The following is a 19748-nucleotide window of genomic DNA, read 5'->3' as shown; positions in this document are numbered from 1 at the left end:
TGTTACATGGCGGCGGCTCTCACCCATCTGTTCTTTCTTGGCCAAGTGCTCTTGGATGCGCGCTGTCTTTAGCAGGGCTGGGGGCATGTCAGGGCTTTGCAGGCACGGGAAACAGAATCAGAGCCGTCAGTCCATCCCACACGCGCCCTGAGCCACAGCCCATGCTAGAAACATCTGGACAGGCGCTCAGCATGGGAAGCTGGCCAGGTCCCCTCTTCACCCCCTTTTACATTTCTTTTCCTGCTGGACCTCTGCTATCCAAAGCATCCCCACCTGCAGGCCACCCTGAAAGTAGTAGGGTTGCCTCCCAGGAAATCCACAGGACGGTCTCCTCCGAGCCAGAGGTCTGTTATCCCAGGGGCAAACCCAGCTCTGCGTCTGCAGACCTTGGGCACCCTTTGCCACAGGCCCCACTCTCCCCAGCTGCCCCCTGTCTGGCATCAGGAGGTACTGACAGGCTGTAGCACAGAGCTAAGGGTCTGGACAGTGCTTCCTCGCCTCCCTGCACCTCCCAGCTCAGACCCGTGATCCAGGGTCCAGGACGACTGTCTTTCTAAGTCCTTAGCCCACACCTCTGCCCCTGGTCCCTGTCTACAGTAGCATCTCCCTCATTTACCCATCTCTCCTACCTGGTGTGTCTGCCCTCCCGCACCGGCCGGTGTCAAGGGCCCACTGAGGATGGATAACCCATGTGACCTCATGCACCCCGGGGAATGCCCCGAGAGGACACTGGGAGGGACTTACAGGCTGGTCTTTCTGTTCAGACTGTCTTGGGAGCTCCCGAAGTACTCAAATTTGAGGGTGAAAGGGGTCTGTATCGGGGAGCGATTCGTCAGGATGAGCTGTCGCGTCACGCCGGTCCTCAGTGGTACTTTGGAGCCGAAGTCCAAGCGGAGCTCGGCGCGTTCCCCGGAGCACAGCGCACTGCCGACAGCACTGCCCCGTGCCACACACCGTTTCGCTGCTACTCCTGCATCCGTTCAGAGAGCCCTCCCCTCCCCCTTGCCCCCCGTGGGGTGGGGCGGGGGCCGGTCCTGAGGCCCAACTTAAAAAGAGCTCCCCCCTCAGGGGGTGTCAGACCCCCAGGCCCAACCTTCTTGCCGATCCACCATGCCAGAGGAGCTCTTGAACAGCACAACTGCCCCCCTTGGGGACAGCATGCCATGGCTCCAAGGTGCTGGGCCCCTGCCATCTCCTGCCTGCCTCTGCGAGGCTACAGAAATGCCACGCAGGGTCGAGTGGAAGGGGCGGCTTCTGCAGAGACAGCTAGGGCCTGCGACAACTAACCATAGCCTTCTCTCAGAGATGCAGGGATTTGCTCGGGAGGATGGGGGTGGGGGCGGGTGGGGACCAGTACCACCGTGCAATGCCAGCCCTCCAAGAGGCTTACCCTACCCGGGACTCACCTCCCATCACAGTCCTCTGTGGAGGTGGTGACGGTCACTCGCAGTCCCAAAGGCGTCCCAGAGATGCCCAGGGCCAGTGGCTTCTCCATGCCAGACACATGACAAGGGAGGGCCAAGTCAATCAGCTTCTCCTGCAAGAGGTTGATCCACAGGTCAGTTTCAGGGCTGGGACCCCAGAAGATGAGCCAGACAGTCTTCTGCTACCATGGGAACATGAAAGCCTGGCTTCTCTCTGAGGAAGGGCCTCCAAGTACCTCCAGTGAGCCGTCCTGCCGGCCCAGACAAGGCCGGCCCTTAGGGGCTGACCCTCAGATGGGAGATGTCATTCTGTAAATATGTTTCTCTTATTGGTTAATGAATGAAGCACTGTTGGCCAATAGGAAAGCAAGATAGGCGGGACTAGGAGACAAGGAGGATTCGGGGAGTAGTAGGGAGGAGATTCAAGGTGTAGGGACTTGAGAAGAACTCCGGACCCTCTCTCCGGTAAGCTAAGACCACGTGGAACACTTAGATTAATAGAAATGGGTTAATATTTAAGACAGAGCCAGTGACACCTGAACACTGAGCAAGTCCCCCTGTGATGGCACCCCTCTGGGTACTCCAGGGAGAAGCCCTGCCTCTCCTAGGAGGACACTGGCCACCTGTTAGCCTCCCCCTGTGGCACCTAGAAGAGTGCTTGCCTTGAGCAATGGCTTTGCCCCGAGCAAAGTGCCTGAGGCCACAGAGACTTGCCTAGAGAAGGTAGGGCTGGTGACCGTATGGTCAATGGATCTCAGACCACATCTGAGCCTTCTCTAGGCTCTCTGGCCTTGTGGTCGCAGAGAGTAGGTCCAGAATGAAAGAGAACCCTAAGCGCAAACACATTAAATCTCTTGCCCACTCATGAGAAGCAGGGTCGGTTAGGCCTCCCTGGATGCATCGGTGCCCCTGGTTGGGCGGGGTGCCTTCCCAGCCACAAAGCACCCCCAAACTGCCTTACTCACCCGTGTGTTGGCTGTAAACTCCAAGCTGAGCTGGCGCTCTTCACTGGGGCCCAGTAGGCCACGTCTGGGAGAGATCGTCACTGTACACAAGGATGCTTGAGCCCCCAGGAGCTGGAAGACACAGGATGGAGTTACTATCGCGTGAGGCTACCAGATGGGCCAGGTCTGCGCGCAGGGCTGATCACAGCAAGCCGGACAGGGCCGGCAGGTCAGGAATAAACCACAGACCATGGTGGGCTTCACCACGCACCATGGAGTTGCCTGGACAAAGCCGGGCAGCCCGCTGCAGTGGACAGCAGAAGGCAGCTGCCTTTTAGGCTCCTCTCGTGGTGCTCAGAGCACCCTCCACTGTCGACTACAGGGGCATTGCTATGACTAGGTTCCGAGCAGCCATGCAGAGCAGCTATGAGCTGTGCTGGCTGAGAGGTCCCAGCTGTGTTTACCAGGAACTCCTTCTTGGGCAGGGAACTAGAATTCCCTAAAGATGGAGCCGTGAAAGATCAGGCAAGATGTACTGCTCAGTTTAAGGAGCCATGTTTTTCTGAGAGCTGTGGTCGGGGCCACAGGCTTGGGGGGGAGGCTGAGAGCTGTGGGTGGGGCCACAGGCTGGGGGGGTGAACCTTTATTTGGAGGGTGGCCAGCCAGGCGGTGGGGTCCCCCCCCCCGCATGTCTCCCACACACTGCTGGCAGCTGCAGATTGCTGCTAGTTGAGGCTCAATCGGTCACCTTGCCCCAGTGGAAGCGGGTGGGCAGGAGTGTCCCATTGACCAGCATGATGGTTGACTTTGTGGGCACACCCAGGTACAGGTCGCTGAGCTCCACGTGGCTGCTCTGCAGGTACACGTAAGGCTGCTGCACCTCAGCATACACAGGAAGGTAGCTGGAACACAGGAAATCATAAAAGGAGAAAATGAAACCTCCCCAATTTACAAATGACCCCGAGGAATCTATTAATGCAGTAACAAAAGGTAAAACAAAAACAAACACACACAAAAAACCAAACTACCAGCTAGGGGTAGCACATTTATAAATCCAGAACCCAGAAGGCAGAGACAGCAGGGTCACTGTGGGTCCCAGGCCAGCCTGGTCCGCAGAGCAAGCCAGGGCTGCACAGTGAGACCCGCCTCAAGAAACCCAAAATGCAGGCTCGTCATTCATAACAAACCATATCCTTATTCTTCAACAACGAGCGTGGAGAAACACACGCCTTAAGTCTAAATCCCTCTCGAAATAATGACAATTTTTTTTAAAGATTTATTTATTATGTATACATCATTCCTCCTGCATGTGTCCCTGCAAGCCAGAAGGGGGCAGCAGATCTCATTATGGATGGCTGTCAGCCACCATGTGGGTGCTTGGAATTGAACTCGGGACCTCTGGAAGGGCAGCCAGTGCTCTTAACCTCTGAGCCATCTCTCCAGCCCCAAAATATGAGAAATTTTAAGGTGAACACTCTGGGTTTATTTCAGGATGGTCACTCACCCCTTCCTAACCCTGGCCAAAAGAAAAGAACTTTCTTGTCTTCACCAAAGGAATCTAGGTGCTCCTGTCCTAGTTAACTTCAACTGGCATAGCCTGGGCACCTGAGGGACTGTCTAGCCAGATTGACCTGTGTGTGCGTCTGTGGGGGACTGTCTGGGTTGTAACTGGAGCAGGAAGCCTCAGCCCACTGTGGGCAGCGCCATTTCCCGGGCAGGTGGTTCTGGGCTGTATAACAGAAGTTAGCTGAGCGTGAACCCATGAGGGAACCAGCCAGCCATGCTCCTCCACGGTGTCTGCTTCTGGTTCCGGCCTCGACTTCCCTCAGCGATGCGGCATGACCGGGAAGCGTGAGCTAAGTAAATCTTTCCTTTCTCTACGTTGCTTTGTGGTCAGAGTGTTTTGTTGTTGTTGGGTTTTCAAGACAGGGTTTCCCTGTGTGGCTCTGCCTGTCCTGAACTCACTCTGTAGACCAGGCTGGCCTTGAACTCAGAAATTCCCCTGCCTCTGCCTCTCCAGTGTTGGGATGAAAGTCATGCGCCAGCACTGCCCAGCTGGCAGTATTTCGTCACAACAACAAAAGGTAAAGTACACCGGCTCTCAAAAGCTTCGAATCTTACCCCGGCTGACATCCCGTCTCCAGAATTTGTTGGAGCTGTTGAGTGTCCCTTCCATGACTGGCTCCAGCCATGCTGCTTAGGGGCAACTGGCCTGTTTTCTACATTTGACTGTCTCCCTGGGGTTGGGGTGGTACATCCTCAGTTCTCTCACAGACATAGAGAGTTGCTTTTTGTTTGTTCTTTTTTTTTTTTTTTTTTTTTTTCTTCTTGTCATGAGGCAGGAGTTTGGTGGACAAGTGTTCTACATGTCTAGATGGCCGGGGCCATTTTGTAGTGAGGTTACCTTTATGGTGAGTAGTGTGCAGAGGAGATTATCCTACAGGGTGCACATGGGCCTGTCAGTCATCTGAGGGACCTTAAAAGCAAGAGCCTGGGGTTGCCTGGCCAGCCATAGCTGATTGAGTCCTTGCAAGAATTATATCTACATGCACATGTAATATTACATATAGTTTATATATCATATTACTAGGTAGTATGTGTAATATACTACATAGACTTGTTTTGTATCTGGGGCAGTGCTTAAATTCACAATATTTTTATTTCAGCTGCCTGAGTGCTGGTATTATAGGCATGTGCCACATCTGACTGTAACCAAGTCTCGTGTGTGTGTGTGTGGGGGGTCAGAGGTCAATGTCAATGTCGGATGTCTTCCTGAGTTGCTGCACGCTTTGTTTTTTGAACAGGGTCTGGCTAATCTGGCCCGTCGGTGATCCCCGGAGCTGCCGGTCTCAGCCTCCCCAAGTGCTTAGACTACCAACACATGCTGCCATTAGGGGGAGACTTCAGGGTCACCCTCACAGATTCCAGGGAGTTTCCACTGCGCTAGGTTTCTACATTATCCCCCAAGGGCCCCCAATTCCAGTCCTCTCTTCCAGTACTCTCCCTCTGCCCCTCCCACCCCAGCCTGATCTTCCTGTGCCCATCCCCACCTGCCACCAATCCACCTGCCACCACCACTCCATTCCCCCTTCCCCGGGAGGTCCACGTGTCCCCCCTCGAGCCCTCCTTGTGACTTAGCCTCTCAGGGCCTGTGGTTTGCAGCATGATTATTCTGTACTTAACAGCTAATATCCTCTTATGAGTGAGCACATACTATGTTTATCTTTCTGGGTCTGGGTTACCTCACTCAGGATGGTTTTGTTGTTGTTGTTTTGTTTTGTTTTTGTTTTTTTTTGTATTACAGTAATGGGGGATATGGCAATACTCCCCACAGCGGGACTGGGACACCAACCCAGTCATGAAACCCTAGACCTACAGTCTGTCCTGCCCGCAAAATGTCCTGGGGCAACAATGGCCGTGCAGAACATTGGTGGCCAACCAGTGACTGGTCCAACTTGAGGCCCATGCCATGAGAGGAAACTCATGCCTGACCCTGCCTCTTCCTAACAATATTCTGCTGAACTCATAGGCCATCTAGGCGCTGCTCTATGGCATCAGAGAGGCATCGTCCAGCAATTGATGGCAGCAGGTGCAGAGACCGGCGGCCAAACCGTAGGCAGAGCTCAAGGAGCCCCGGTAAAGAGAGAAAGGGAGAACTGTAGGAGCCAGAGGGGTCAAGGACACCATGAGAATACAACCCACAGACTCAACGAAGCAGGGCTCACAGAGACGGAGCGACAAACACGGACCCTGCATGAGCCTGAGCCAGGTCCTCTGCATGTATGTCACAGTTGCGTGGGGTGTCTCTGACTCTCCTGCCTGTGCTTGGGACCCTTTTCCTCCTACTGGTTACTTCATCCAGCCATGGTACGCTGAGTTTGGTGGGTATTCCTGGGGAGCCTGCTCTTTTGGGGGGGGGATGGAAGAGCATTAGGGGGGAGAGGGGAGGGGGAAGGGACTGGGGGGAGTGGAGGGAGGGGAAACTGTGGTTGGGATCAATTCATGTACTCTTTTATTTTAAAAAAAAAATCATAAAAAACCACTGCTGCTGCAGTCAGCTTCTCATGTGAGTGCTAGAGACCCAAACTCAGGTTCTCATGCTCTCCCAGCAATCAACTTAGCTAACTCCCAGCACCTCCTCCAACATCACATTTTAATAAATGTTATTGTTTTCTTTCACTGGTGGGGTCCAGACTGGCATGATACTACCAAAGAAAACCTGTAAGCAAATATAAAAGATGGAATAGATTTATTTTCCCCTGTGACTCATTTATTTTATCTGACTTAAAAGACAACTACAGCCAGGTGGTGGTGGTGGTGCACGCCTTTGATCTCAACAACCGGGAGGCAGAGGCAGGTGGATGTTTGTGAGTTCTAGGCCAGGTGTATAGACCAAGTTCCAGGACAGCTAGGACTGAGACAGAGAAACCATGTCTTGAAAAACTGAGAGAGAGAGAGAGAGAGAGAGAGAGAGAGAGAGAGAGAGAGAGAGAGAGAGATCCATTTACCAGTAACTAAATCTGTGCTGATGGGTCTCATGTACTCAGAAGCCAGAAATATTTAAGGGGGAATGATGATTGGACTAGAATGTTTGGAGACCTTGCTATCATACTTTTAAGAGTGAACAGAACTAAGATGTGTATTGAAATGGAAGGCACACATACACACACTCACACACATGCACACAGACACACACACACATGTTCACACACATACACACCAGACATGCACACATAGACACACACAGACACACAGAGAGATACACAAACACACACACACACACAGATATGTTCACAGAGAGACACACAAACACACACAGACACAAAATACAAAACAAAATAACTAAGAAACCATAAATATTTTTTTTTTAAAAAAACGAAGTGTTCTCTATCTGGTCCTGGTGGCATTCACCTGCCATCCCAGAACTTGAGAGGTGGAGGCAGCAGGATCAGAAATTTAAGTCCTCAGCTGCATATGAGTGCAAAGCTAGCCTTGGCTACATGATACCATCTCAAAAACTCAATCAGAAAAGACAGGAGGGGAGGGAGGGGGAGGGGAGGGGCGTCACTGCCTTCTGAGCCTCTGGTGTGTCCTATCAGGCTACAATAGTGTTAGCACATTTAACCCCGACTGCGTCCACTCTCTTGCCCAAGAGCATGAGCGGTTCCTGCTTTCCATTCTTAGGTGTCCTCTTGCTAGGAAACAGCCCGAGGAAGCCAGGAGACAGCACCAGCTAGCTGCCCTGGAGTGGGAATTACAGGCGGTCCTGAGACGCCTGAGCTGGATATTGGCAGTCACACCCTGGCCATTCCTCCAGCTCCCGGCATCTGTAGTTTTAAACTCAGGAATAATGTCTAGATGAGTACAGAGTTGCACACAGTGTCAGCGGAAGGTGAAAACAAACGCAGCCCACAGTCACCCTCCCAGCCCTCCATACCTCCAGGCCCCGTTTTCCACCTCTAGCTCCAGTACAGTCTGCAGGCGCCGGCAGTGGGAGGTCTCTAAGGTGATGGTCACTTTGCACTCCCCCAGAGGGTGGAGCTGGCCACTCAAAGGCTCAATTTCGAAGGGGGATACCTGAGGTCAACCCAGAAGACACAGCGACAAGTGAGGCCGGAGAACCTGGGTGCTGGCCAGGCTCACCCCCAAGCTGCCCCTGGATCTCCCCGGCTCCAAACCACGGAGGAGGCGATCAAGCCTGGGGCCACAGCTGGTGAGGCCCCGGGGGACAAGAGAGTAACAACTGTGTGTTTGGGTAAAGGAGTACGCAGGGCACAGGTTCCCACGCTCCCGGCACGGAGCTAAGAGGTGGGGCGTAGGGAGGGCGCCCGGGGTGGAAAGGGGGGATGGGCTGAGAAGACCAGAGAGGGATAGGAGGAGAGCTTGGGCGGCTCTGACTGTTTCAACTGAGGCTAGCCATGAGGTCATCCCACTGGGGAGAGCGGAAGCCGCAGACAGGATGTCCCTTGTCCCCATTCTGGTTTTCCCCCACTCCCACCCGCCCCCCCCCCAGGATTGACTCACCGATCAGCAAACGCACCCCCTCCCCATGCACACAAGGGAGGAGTGGACAGACGAGAAGACACACCAAACAAATTGTCCTAGAGTGTGTGTGTGTGTGTGTGTGTGTGTGTGTGTGTGTGTGTGTGCTTCTGGGAGGGGCACCTGCGGGACTAAGGAGCCTTAGACTCCAGGCGGGTCATGTTGGTTAGTGGGATGTCACTGGAAAGTCACGCCAGAAAGGGCACTGTCTCTCCCTTCAATGAGGCCAGGGCAATGGGTGTAGAGGACACAACCGCCTGGAGATGCCACATGACCTGGATTGACCCATCCCAAACTCTTGGGCTTCTGATCCCTCTGGCTCAGAGTTGTGGAAATGCTGGCACCTGCCACCTGTTTTGTGCAGTGTTGGAGGTTGTAATGCAGGGCAGCTAGCTGCTCACATCTGCAGAAATTGACTTTTGTTTGTAGCGCCACTAGCCGCCGCCCCCTGGTGGCAAGTACTCAAACTGCAACCACATTTCCCAGGTGAGCCGGTAGGAGGGGCTTCTGGCTTCATTGCCTGTTTTCTTCTGGACCCAGGCTGCTTCTAAGAAGGAGAATCCCCACGCCACCCTCTTCTGCACCCAGTGGTCAAAAAGGCCAACGGGAAACGCCTGTGAAATTGGGGCTGAGGGATGATGCATTCCACCCTGGAGACTGCTGCCGAAGGTGAGGTGAGTGTCCCACGGGGAGGCCACATCTAGGGAGCCTGAAGTGTCCCTCCCACTCACATCCTCGTTTCTCTCTGACAGGCACACGGGGCTCTCCTTCAAATTCCACGCGGCCGAGAGCTGGCTGATGTTCCGGATGTGGATGGAGCGTGAACACTTCTGGCCCAGGCGGAGCAGACCGAACTGAAGGGCGGGGACATCGATGACCAGGGCGGGTCCCTGAAATGCCACCAGCCACCAGAGGGGCTTGTCACTGCCTGCCTGGGGAGGGTCTGCGGCCAGCCTCTCTAGGCATCCCAGCTGCCCGGTTCCACCCGCGGCACCTTGAAGGCGGCTTCGATGTGAAGCACCACGGGGCAGGGTGAGTCTTCGATCTCACACTGCAGGTCCTGGCTGGTTGGCCCAGGCACTCCGCCAGTTATGTTTAACTCGAAATCTCCGACCTCATTCGGCTCTAGACAAGAGGCGGGCATTGAGGAGGCAATCAGAGGCGGCTACAATTTTCTTCCCGGCCCAGGCCGGATCTGGCTGCAGGACAGCCCGGGTCCTGCATGGGTCTCCTGCAGGTGAACTACCTACCTATCACGCCCGTGCAGGGCTCCACCTCGATGATGTGGCAGTCGCTGTTCTTGTCCCACAGGTATCTGATGGGTGACTTGCTGTTATTCCACATCTGAAAGACACAAGCCAGCAGGCTGCCTGGGTACTGCCCTTCCGTGTCAAATCAGAACCCACTGGAGGACAGCGGGATTGCTGGCCGGCCGGCTCCCAAGGGGGTCCCGTCTGATGCGCTGCTAGCTGCTGGCCGCTTGGAGCCCCGGGCCTCTCCACCCAAGAGGTGAGTTTTTGTTTGCTCCGTGTCGTAGACACACAGGTGTCCTCGCATCCTGCTGAAGACCTGGGGATGAGTGCCGCAGCCCTGGCTTGGCAAGATTCTGGGACACTGACATTAAGTCAGACACGCCTGGCCCAGGAGTGTGAACCCCGCGTTGTGGCCCGTGGAGCTCTACCTTCACCATGCTTCCGCCTGAGTGCGGCATCTCCTGGGCCAGACGAAGCTGGTGAGGGGATTCCTTACCTTAAAATCTTTCTTCACAGTGATGCCAATGTAACTCTCTCCAGGGATGATGAGGGCATAGGGCTCTAGAAGAACCTGGAAGGGTTCTGCCCAGCCTTTCACCTCTATTTCCAGGACGATTACATCATCCACGGAGTAGGAATAGTCCCCCAGGTTCTCCATCCCTGAGCTAAACACAAACCCACTGTGAGCTAGGGACCGACACACCCCGAGGCCGTGCCCCGTGTCTACCCCCACTTGTTCGGTCTTGTGAACACAAATCGGTCCCTTACCCTCAACCCCGGACCCCCCAGTCCTATGAAAAATGCCTATCCTGTGACAGTGCAAAGTGACGGCAGATTAACCTAAAGCCTGGGGCACGGACCCTGCTGGGTGTTTAGCGAGCATCTGGCCGGGACCTGTGAACCATGCTCCCTGGAGACCCACCTCTAGCCAGTGCATCATGGAAACCTTCTCCTGCAGTCCTCAACAGCACCTGGGGGCTACCAGCTAGGCTACCCCAGGGGTGGCAGGGAGCCCCCCTCCCTACCCAGGCTCACCTACTCACCTCAAGGGCTCAGGGACAGCTTCCAGAACCATTTGCAGTACACTGTGGAAACACTTGAGCTGTAGGAGGAACACAGTATGATAACCAGACTCGCCATCCAGCCAGGCTGGCTGGCTGCCTGCGGGGAGCTAGGGGACAGGACAGGGATTCCTCTGTCCTGACATGCCTGGCGGAGGCGGAGGGGGAGGGGCAGTCTGGAGGATCACTGCTTCCTGTTGTCCTCCCCCCCCACCTTAGGGAGGATGGGGTCCCTGCCAGGGCAGGAAAGGAAGCCCCAGCCCCCCACGCCTGACATGGGCTCTGATGAGCATCCTTGGTGTGTTTAAGGTCCCAGACCCTCCTAGGTACAAGCAGCTGCATGCAGCCGCACAGAACCCAGTCTCAGACCCTGGGAAACAGCCCTGGCCCAGCCCCGTGCCATGAGGGCACCGGGCGCAGGAGCCCATGCCTTGCTCGTGGGATTGCAGGGGTGGGGCAGTGGGGACGGTCATGTGTTTGAGCTGTGAGTGTCACCAGGGCTGAGGGACGTGCCAGGACTGTGCTTCGGGGGCACTATCTGGGGACGGAGTCAGGGAACAAGCTGCTGAGTCCTGCTCACCAGATCCCAGCTACACCCTGAGCCACACGCTGCCTGGTGCCGGGTACCTCATCAGGCACAGCTGTGCCTTCAAGAACATAGTTGGGGGTTGGGGTTGGGGGAGGAGAGGCACACGCACAGACACGCAAAAAGCTAAAGACCCCGCCACTGGCTAATGAGAGGACCTGGTCGGGAGAAAAGCTCAGGATGAACTCCTGGTCTGAGTGGGCCTCGAGGATGCCCTTCTCTGGAATGATGGAGAAGGCTGTCTCTCTGTCAGGGTGACACTTGATGCTGTCGGAGCTGTGCGTCTCTCCAGGCATCAGAGGCTGCAGGTTGGGCTTCATGATCTGCCAATGGAAGGCCAGCTCCACGTGCCTGTGGGAACAGCCGCTGCCATGGGCCATGGACCCCAGGCCATGCCCCAGCCCTCCTGATGGTTGGTGTACTGCATTCCAGATCAGAAGTGGCTGGGTCAGGGTTCAAGCTTTTCCCAGGGAGTGAGCGGCCGAGGGCAACTTAGGTAAGGGCAGCAAACCGGAGGCCACGTAAGAGTCCCCAAGCCACAGTGCACCAGGGACACGGACAATGCAAGATGTCACTCTCTAACCGTTACACTAGAGGAGTCCAGGCATCCCTGAAAAATCCTCTAAAGGGTTCCTACCACATGAGAGCATTGTTAGTTTCCTTATAGGTGCCACACCCTGGACTTCTGCCTGCAGCCATGGCCTCCTGGGATGATGGCTGTATTCAGAGAGACACGTGCCCACTGGCTACCAACAAGCACAGTAGTACCAGCTCAATAGCGCCACAGTGGACAGGACTCAGGCATGCTGCTGGGTGGTGGGGTGGTGGGGTGGGTGGGGGGGGGGAATGGCGGGGCGGAGGGATGGCGGGTCAGTCCCTCCCACCTGTGTCCCAGAGCATCCCTGACTGGGAGGCTCACAGAATGAATGTGATGTTCAAAGGTTGGCCAAGGAGGCATCTGACAGTGAGGGCTGAGCCGAAAGACCCCACCTGGGACCCAGATGGCTTCCGTGACAAGGACACAGGATGACCCCTCTGGAAAACTGTCCCCACCACAGAAAGGAAATGGGAGAACACAGGTGACATGAAGTAGGAAATGGAATAATGGGGAGAGGGCTGCAACTGGGTGGGGGAGGGGAGGGGAGTCAGTGCAGAAGGAGGAGGGACACGATGCTTAATAATGCCTCAAGGAATCGCTTTATATTTACCTAAAAGTATATATAATACACACCAGTTTATGTATACACACACACACACACAAACACACACACACAAACATATAAACACACAAACACACATACACAAATACATACACATACACACAAACACATATAAACACAAACACATATGCACACACATACACATACACACAACACACACACATACATACACACACGCACACACACACACACACACACACACACCATATTTATATCTTAAAGGAAGTAAACTACTTGGGCCACCAGTGCCCTCCACCGGACTAATGGCCCAGTACCAGGCACGGGAAACCTCCTTTCAAGTGCTTGGTCAAGGCAGCTCCAGCGACTCCCCACGCAATATAAAGTACTGATGCAGCCCTTGGCCACCTCTCCCGCTTGAGGCGGGCCCCTGTGGCTGGATACAGTGCACACCGGGCACAGGACGGATGATCTGAGCTGAGCCTGACCTGGAAGTGTCTTCACGGTTCCAGAAAATACTGTGCAAGCTGCTGAGGAAGGGCGCAATTAGACTTTCTTCCCCCAATTGCATCACTGACGAACCACAATTGCCGGCATGCATGGCCGGGCATGCACAGAGGTGAAGGGACACTAGCCCGTGACGATGCGGCTCTGGCAGGCCTTGCCCTTTCCTCTCATTCCCTCTGCCTTGCTAGAAACGGTTAGGTTACATTCCTAAAGCTAGCCACCAGACTATTCTCTTACCTGGCTATTTCCTCCTCCTGGGGCTGACTACCAAGGTCTGGCTCTCAGAACATTAAAGTCCGGCAATCAAAAACACCCGATTAAATGTTTTCCTTTAATGGAGATGCCGTAGTCATGGTGTCTCTTCACAGCAGGAGAAACCCCGCCTAAGACACGCGGGTTTCCCCTCTTTGTTAAACCACCATTTGCCTTTCGGCTCCATCTGTCTGCCTCTATCCGGACGGACGGACGGACGCAGCCCTTTGTCATCCCCAAGACAGTACCCTGCCCCTCCCTGTTGTCCTCCCCTTCTCCCTTGTCCTCTCTCTCCCCCTCTTACTCCCTGCCCTCTGTCCCTCTCCTTTGTGCTGACCCCAGAAGTGGCACTCACAGCTGTCTAATTAGAGTCAAGTTCCACTCAAGATGGTGCTGGAACCCTGGAATGTCACCAGTACATCCTTGTCTAATGTGCATGACCTCACTAACCCCAAGGAGGCAGCTGGGTTTCCAGTCCCAGGCATCGTCTAAATCTTTTCCTTACACCACAGGTAAGCGCAGATGCCGCCCTTCATGGAAGAGCCCTCTCTCTCCAGCGAATGGAGGCCACCACAGGAAAGCACAGCTGGGCACCACACACAGATCCTCGGATACATGGGCAGCACCGCTCCTGCACCTACGGCTCAGGGGACGTCACGGAAGAGGGGCATAAAGACTGTAAAAGCCAGAAGGCCAGGAAGTCTGCCGTGAAACCGTCCCTCCTAGACCAGAACATGGCGGTGTGTAACGTTGAAAGCGGAAATTTAGTGGGGTCTCACCACTAGGCAAAGAACTAGATAACTAGATAACCGCTGGGAGAGGCAGAGTTAGGTCCCCCCAGGGATGAGCTCTGTCATTCACTGTTCAATTCAGAGTGGTCAGAGAGACTCAGCAGGCCCGGCATTGGTGGCGCATGCCGTTAGTCCCAGCACTCGGGAGCCAGAGACAGGCGGATCTCTGTGAGTTCAAGGCCAACCTGGTCTACAGAGTGAGTTCCAGGACAGGCTCCAAAGCAATACAGAGAAACCCTGTCTTGAAAAACAAACAAACAAACAAACAAACAAGACTCAGCAGGATATATTATATATATCAGAACAGATATAAACATGCATATGTATATGTGTGTGTATGTATGTAACACTCATGAGCAAAGCAAAAGAGATTATCAGCTTGACAGTGGCATTGGCTGTGGGAGGGGCTTGAGGAAGGGTAGCTGGGAGGATCTGGATGTAGGAAAGAGAGAGGGAATGTGATATAATTCTATTTCAATTAGAAACAATAGGGAGCTGGACAGATGGCTTAGACCTTAAGAGCACTGGCTGCTCTTCCAGAGGTCCTGAGTTCAATTCCCAGCAACCACATGGTGGCTCACAACCATCTGTAATGAGATCTGGTGCCCTCTCCTGTCCTGCAGGGATGCATGGAGGCAGAACACTATAAGTCAAATAAATACATTTTAAAAAGAAGAACTCAGGATTCAGAGAGGCTGAATAGCAAGTAATTAACCTCCTCTCCTAGCACCTAGTTACCCCCCCCCATAAAAACATTTATTCCTGGCTTAGTGTGGTGGAGTGCAATCTGGCTTCCCACAGTGATGAAGACCTTGCATGGCCACACTATCTAATATCAGTGGCCATCAAGAACTTAAAACACAGCTAGTATACTGAGCAGGTGCTTGTCATTTGATTCGCTTTAATGGATTTGAATAGAAATAACCAGCTGGGGAGATAGCGTTTGTCGGGCAATCACGGGAACCTGGGTGAGATCTGTGGACTCACATTAATAAAATGCAGAACATCTGGTATAAGCCAGTCATGATGGTGCATACCTGTGAGCCCAGAGGCAGACAGATTTCAGTAAATTTGAGGCTAGCTTGGCCTACCTGGTGAGTTCAAGGCCAATCAAGGCTACACAGTGAGACCCTATATAACAACAACAACAACAACAAAAGCCAGGTAGGTGTGCTTAGAATCCCAGGGCTGAGAAGTGGAGACAAGCAGACGCTCTGGGCTTCCTGGCCAGCCAAGCCTAGATGGCCTGGAGAGTTCCAGAACAGTGACTCTTTCCCAACAAACGAGGCGATGGTGCCGGAAAAACTACTCATATACCTGCCACACACACACACACACACACGTACACCTGAACATATACAACTCATACACACAGGCATGCACGCACGCACGCATGCACCTGAACACACACAGCTCATCCACACACATACAAACATACCACACCATACCTCACATACAAATAGTTTAGTGGTTGCATGATGGGCAATGTGAACCAGGAGCCTTCCATCCAGTCTGGACCCATTCTGGGCTCTTAGAAAGCCCTCTTGAATCATGAGGAACTCGGGGAGGGCCAGTGGAGGGAGGGCCAGGGCTGTGAGTCTACGGCACACCAGGACCACTCACGTAGCATTTCTGATAATGAGCTGCTTCCTTGCGGTGGACTGGAGGTTTTCAGGCTCAAACCGGATAAAGTACTGGGCTGTTAAATCTCTCAGCTCTCCTGGGTCTGGTTCACTTTTTCCACCAGAAATATAGATCAGATCCAAAGCCACCAGCTGCCCAGTTCCTGACGAACGAGAGTAGTGAGGCTCACCAAGTATCGCCAGGCGGGCCACAGACGGCCCCGTGCAGCTGCTGGCCTCGTTCAGGCCCCCCCCCATGGCATACAGAAAGGTAAGTGGGGTCTTGAGCCCCCACCCACCCATTCACACCCTTGGTCTTCGCAACCAAAGAGAGCCTTGCATACAGCAAACACTCAGTTAATGACCCCTGAGTGGTACCAGACAGACAAACAAAAGGGAGGAAGGACAGACAGTGAGCGTCTGGGACGATTCAGAGACATGCCCTCTCCAACCTTGGAGTTGCGACAGAGCCGGTGATTGATGTGAGCCACAGATGGCTCTCAAAGATCCAAGTGACAGAATGAAAGATGTCACCTGGAAACTCAGCACTAGGGGAGAAGGGCCAGGAGGACGAGGGCCAGGCGCTCGAGGCAGGGTCCCCTCAGGTCCCCACCCTCCCGGCTGGGGCAGGCACAGCGTGCCTCTGCCAACGCTACTGTGGTAAGCAGCGCCTGGAGCCACATGCCCACCTGCGATAACCAGCTCCTTTATCTGACAGTTGTCACACACGATGACGAAGGTCTCCTCTGCCTTCCCTAGGCTGGTCGGGAGGAACAAGACCTGGCGATGAGAAAGGGTGTGAGTACTAGAGGCTGACAGGGAAACATGACGAGGACCAGGGGCTGGGTGTCACCTTCAGAGGTCTGGCCCTGATGATCTCCTCCTGCCATGGAGGCCTCACCTATGAAAGGCTCTACAGCCTCTGGGAAATAGTGCCACCAGCTGAGGGACAGGGCTTTGAAAAGTGAACTCTCAGGAGACATTTCAGGTGCCGATGCCCTGTATTGGCTCTTTAAGCTGATTTATTTCGTGAGGGCACGGGAGGGTGGCACAGCAGGGACAATTCCTAAGAGCCGGACGCGTGGCCCCACGGAGTGCGTGCACACGCCGATGCTGGCTCAGAACGCTGTGGGGGCGAGCCACGAAGACAAGAGGCGGGCGCAATCACGGAACACCCCAGGAAACCAGGAGGGTGAGTGAGGATAAGGAGCAGGTCTGACTACCCACCTCCAGCAGGATGGCAAACCCTGGAGCCAGCTCAAACACCGAAGGCATGACCCCAAAGGGGGGCTTCTCCACGAAGCCGGTGGTTGCTACAGCCTAAAAAGTAAAAATTAAAACAATAATTAATTGTTAAAAAAAAAAAAAAAAAGCAGGGGTTTACACAATGGTGTGGCAGAGATCGCCGAGTCTAGCTCTCACACTGCAAACGTGTCTCCAAATCTTCGTTCTGCTGTCTGAGGGTTTTAAGGGTCCTCCGGTGCCCTCACAGTGAGGAAATCACGACCTGGGCGCCCCGAGGGTGTGTTAACGCCACCTTTGCCAGGCACAGGTGAGGCCCTGAAGGTTAGGCGTGAATCATTGGCCGTTGGGAAGCAATATTACCGCCAAGCTCTCCGGACACAAGATGTACAAGAAGAGCTTCCCAGATGCTTGGTCCTTCCTGTCTGTGGCGGCCACTGCTTCTGCCTCTGCCCCTGACCACCGGAGGGCTTATCAGCCTCAGAGCCGTGAGAACACGTGTCACCTTGCTTACAGGACTGTGGATTTCACACGGGACCTCTGGGCTAGTGGCACACACTGGTACTTAGATGGCCCTTGCCCTCGGAAGACACACCCGGGGAAGGGAGGTTTCTGAGTCTGTCTCATATTCCTAGGCCAGAAGGCATGGGGAAATCTACCCATTGTAGCGGGAATTATGGGGTACACGGAATGTCACTGGCGTCAGGCTGGGGCTGCCTGGGCAGAGAGGATCTGGAAACAGCAGAATATGTCTGCTCCCTGATTCCACGGGTCACAGCAAAGAGCCCGTGGTTAAAAACATAATGTGTATATATGTTGTGCCTTTATTCTTGTGTGGGTGTGTGGGGGGGTGCACATGTGTGCATGTGGAGGCCAGAGGGCCGCTTCAAATACTGTCTACCTTGGTTTTTTTTTTTTTTTTTTTTTTTGGAGGCAGGGTCTCTCAGTGGCCTGGAACTCACCAAGTAGGCTAGGCTGGCCGGCCAGCCAGGGCCAAGCCCCAGGCTCACCATCTCACATCCCTGGGACTACACCAGAGTGGCTTTTTAAATGTGAGTTTTGAGGATCAGACAGATCCTTCCACTTCAGTATCTGAGCCATCTCTCCACCCCCAAAATATTCTTAAGTGCTGTGCCAAATTAATACCAGCGGAATTCAGCCCAAGCTGCCTGCCTTGTCCTCTCTCATAGTGCTCAGCTCTGCTATAATAGAGCTGGGCTGGGGAGTGCACGTGGTCGCCTTGGAGACCCAATCACAAAACAGGAGAGAGGATACACCTCACCCAGGACTGTGCAACGTATCCCTAACCTGGACACACTGGCTCTCGGGCCAAGGCGTGACGCAGCAGCCTCTCCTCCAGGGAGCAATCCACAGTCACTCACCCGGAAACTTGGCGGCGGCCAGCTCTTTTGGGGCATGATGCAGAATTTGCCGACGCTGAAGCCCACGTTTTTGCAGAGGAATCTGGTTATCTTCACTCCTCCAATTAGGCAGTGGCCACAGTCCAACACAGGAGACACTGCAGCCATGGGAAGAGGTCCCTCAGGGAGGGAAACACAGGGCTGGTGAGGTAACAGTGATCGCAGCCAAACCTGAGGGGCCTGAGTTCAATTCCTCCGGGCGGAGGTAGAGGGAGGAAGGAACCAACTCCTACAAGTTGTCCCCTGACCTATCCACGAACACCACGGCACAGTGCACTCCCCCATACACACAAGTATAATACATAAATGTAATAAAAATTTTATTTAAAAAAAGGACAACAGCTGAATCCCAGCACTCGGGAGGCAGAGGCAGGCGGATCTCTGTGAGTTCGAGGCCAGCCTGGTCTACAGAGCTAGTTCCAGGTCAGGCTCCGAAGCTACACAGAGAAGCCCTGTCTCGAAAAACAAACAAACAAACAAAAGGAGGACACCTGGTTCTGAGTGAACCCAAGAGTTCAGAGCACCCCACCCACCCCACGGCACTGAGAAGGTAGAATAAGTAGGGCATGCCCTGAACCCTGAGTCCCTTGGGCTCTGTCCAGGGTGCTGCCAGGTTACAAGGTGATAGTCCTGTGGGCGTCAACACTCACTGCAGGCCAGGAACAAATCAGGGGAGGGGCTAAGTTCCGGCTGTGGGAGCTCACACCCCATACCTAAGGAAGTCCTGCTGGTGTGGAGGCTCCTTTTAGGACCCGAAGCCTCTATCCAAGAGATCTGAGATCTGTGTCCCTTCCAGGAAGTCCCCCTGTGCAGTCTGCCCTTACAGGGGCTCCCCAGCCCTAACTGAATCCCACGGAAGGTACAGTGCATGCACTCACAGGTCAGCACTGGGGGCGGCCTCCGGGCCTGCAGGGGGATCACCAGCGTGTGGGCAGACTGGGTCTCCACCAAAATGAAATCGTCAAAATCCCCGAGACAGTCCGGAATGAACTGGACAATGTACTGGCAGGTCATCCCAGGAGCTACCATTCCGCCTTTCCCGGGGAACATCCCTGTGTACAATAAAAGGGACCCATGAATGTGAAGGACCAGATGCCCACCAGGGCCTGGGCTGATCCACTTCCAAAGTTACAATGTATCTATTTCTGTAGAGTTGAGTATTCGCTCTGGGCTCTGGAGGGCGACAAGAGCAGCTCTCTAGAACTTGGGAACCTGGCGCCAGCTCCAAGTTCATGTATGAGGCCTCTCTGTGAGGTTAGAAAAGCAGGGAGCTATTGAGAGAGAGAGACAGACAGACAGACACGAGAGAGAGAGAGAGAGAGAGAGAGAGAGAGAGAGAGAGAGAGAGAGAGAGAGAGAAGACTCTGGTGGAAATGTTTGCAAGCTGGCAGTGAGCTCCAGGAACCCAGCTCTGCTGAGTGGTCA

The 19748-nt window shown here is 54.2% G+C and overlaps 1 protein-coding gene across 1 annotated transcript in view; it reads right to left on the bottom strand.

The window, feature by feature from the left end:
- Positions 1 to 19748, bottom strand: part of Dlec1 (DLEC1 cilia and flagella associated protein) — a 45468-nt gene that overhangs the window by 10511 nt on the left and 15209 nt on the right. Inside the window, exons 8-24 of the mRNA XM_051202267.1 lie at positions 19202 to 19375; positions 18285 to 18421; positions 16888 to 16980; positions 16350 to 16440; positions 15662 to 15824; positions 11469 to 11661; positions 10707 to 10765; positions 10160 to 10328; positions 9661 to 9754; positions 9405 to 9535; positions 9142 to 9300; positions 7806 to 7945; positions 3117 to 3270; positions 2390 to 2500; positions 1407 to 1537; positions 745 to 924; positions 24 to 94 (exon numbers count right to left, since the gene is read on the bottom strand). Coding sequence (XP_051058224.1) covers positions 24 to 94; positions 745 to 924; positions 1407 to 1537; positions 2390 to 2500; positions 3117 to 3270; positions 7806 to 7945; positions 9142 to 9300; positions 9405 to 9535; positions 9661 to 9754; positions 10160 to 10328; positions 10707 to 10765; positions 11469 to 11661; positions 15662 to 15824; positions 16350 to 16440; positions 16888 to 16980; positions 18285 to 18421; positions 19202 to 19375 — 2250 coding nt within the window. The remainder of the gene's footprint in view (positions 1 to 23; positions 95 to 744; positions 925 to 1406; positions 1538 to 2389; positions 2501 to 3116; positions 3271 to 7805; positions 7946 to 9141; positions 9301 to 9404; positions 9536 to 9660; positions 9755 to 10159; positions 10329 to 10706; positions 10766 to 11468; positions 11662 to 15661; positions 15825 to 16349; positions 16441 to 16887; positions 16981 to 18284; positions 18422 to 19201; positions 19376 to 19748) is intronic.

Source organism: Phodopus roborovskii, unplaced genomic scaffold (assembly GCF_943737965.1).
Source record: "Phodopus roborovskii unplaced genomic scaffold, PHOROB, whole genome shotgun sequence".
NCBI classification, from domain to species: Eukaryota; Metazoa; Chordata; class Mammalia; order Rodentia; family Cricetidae; genus Phodopus; species Phodopus roborovskii.
The sequence above is the reverse complement of the archived record's forward strand: the minus strand, read 5'-3'. Positions and strand labels throughout refer to the sequence as shown.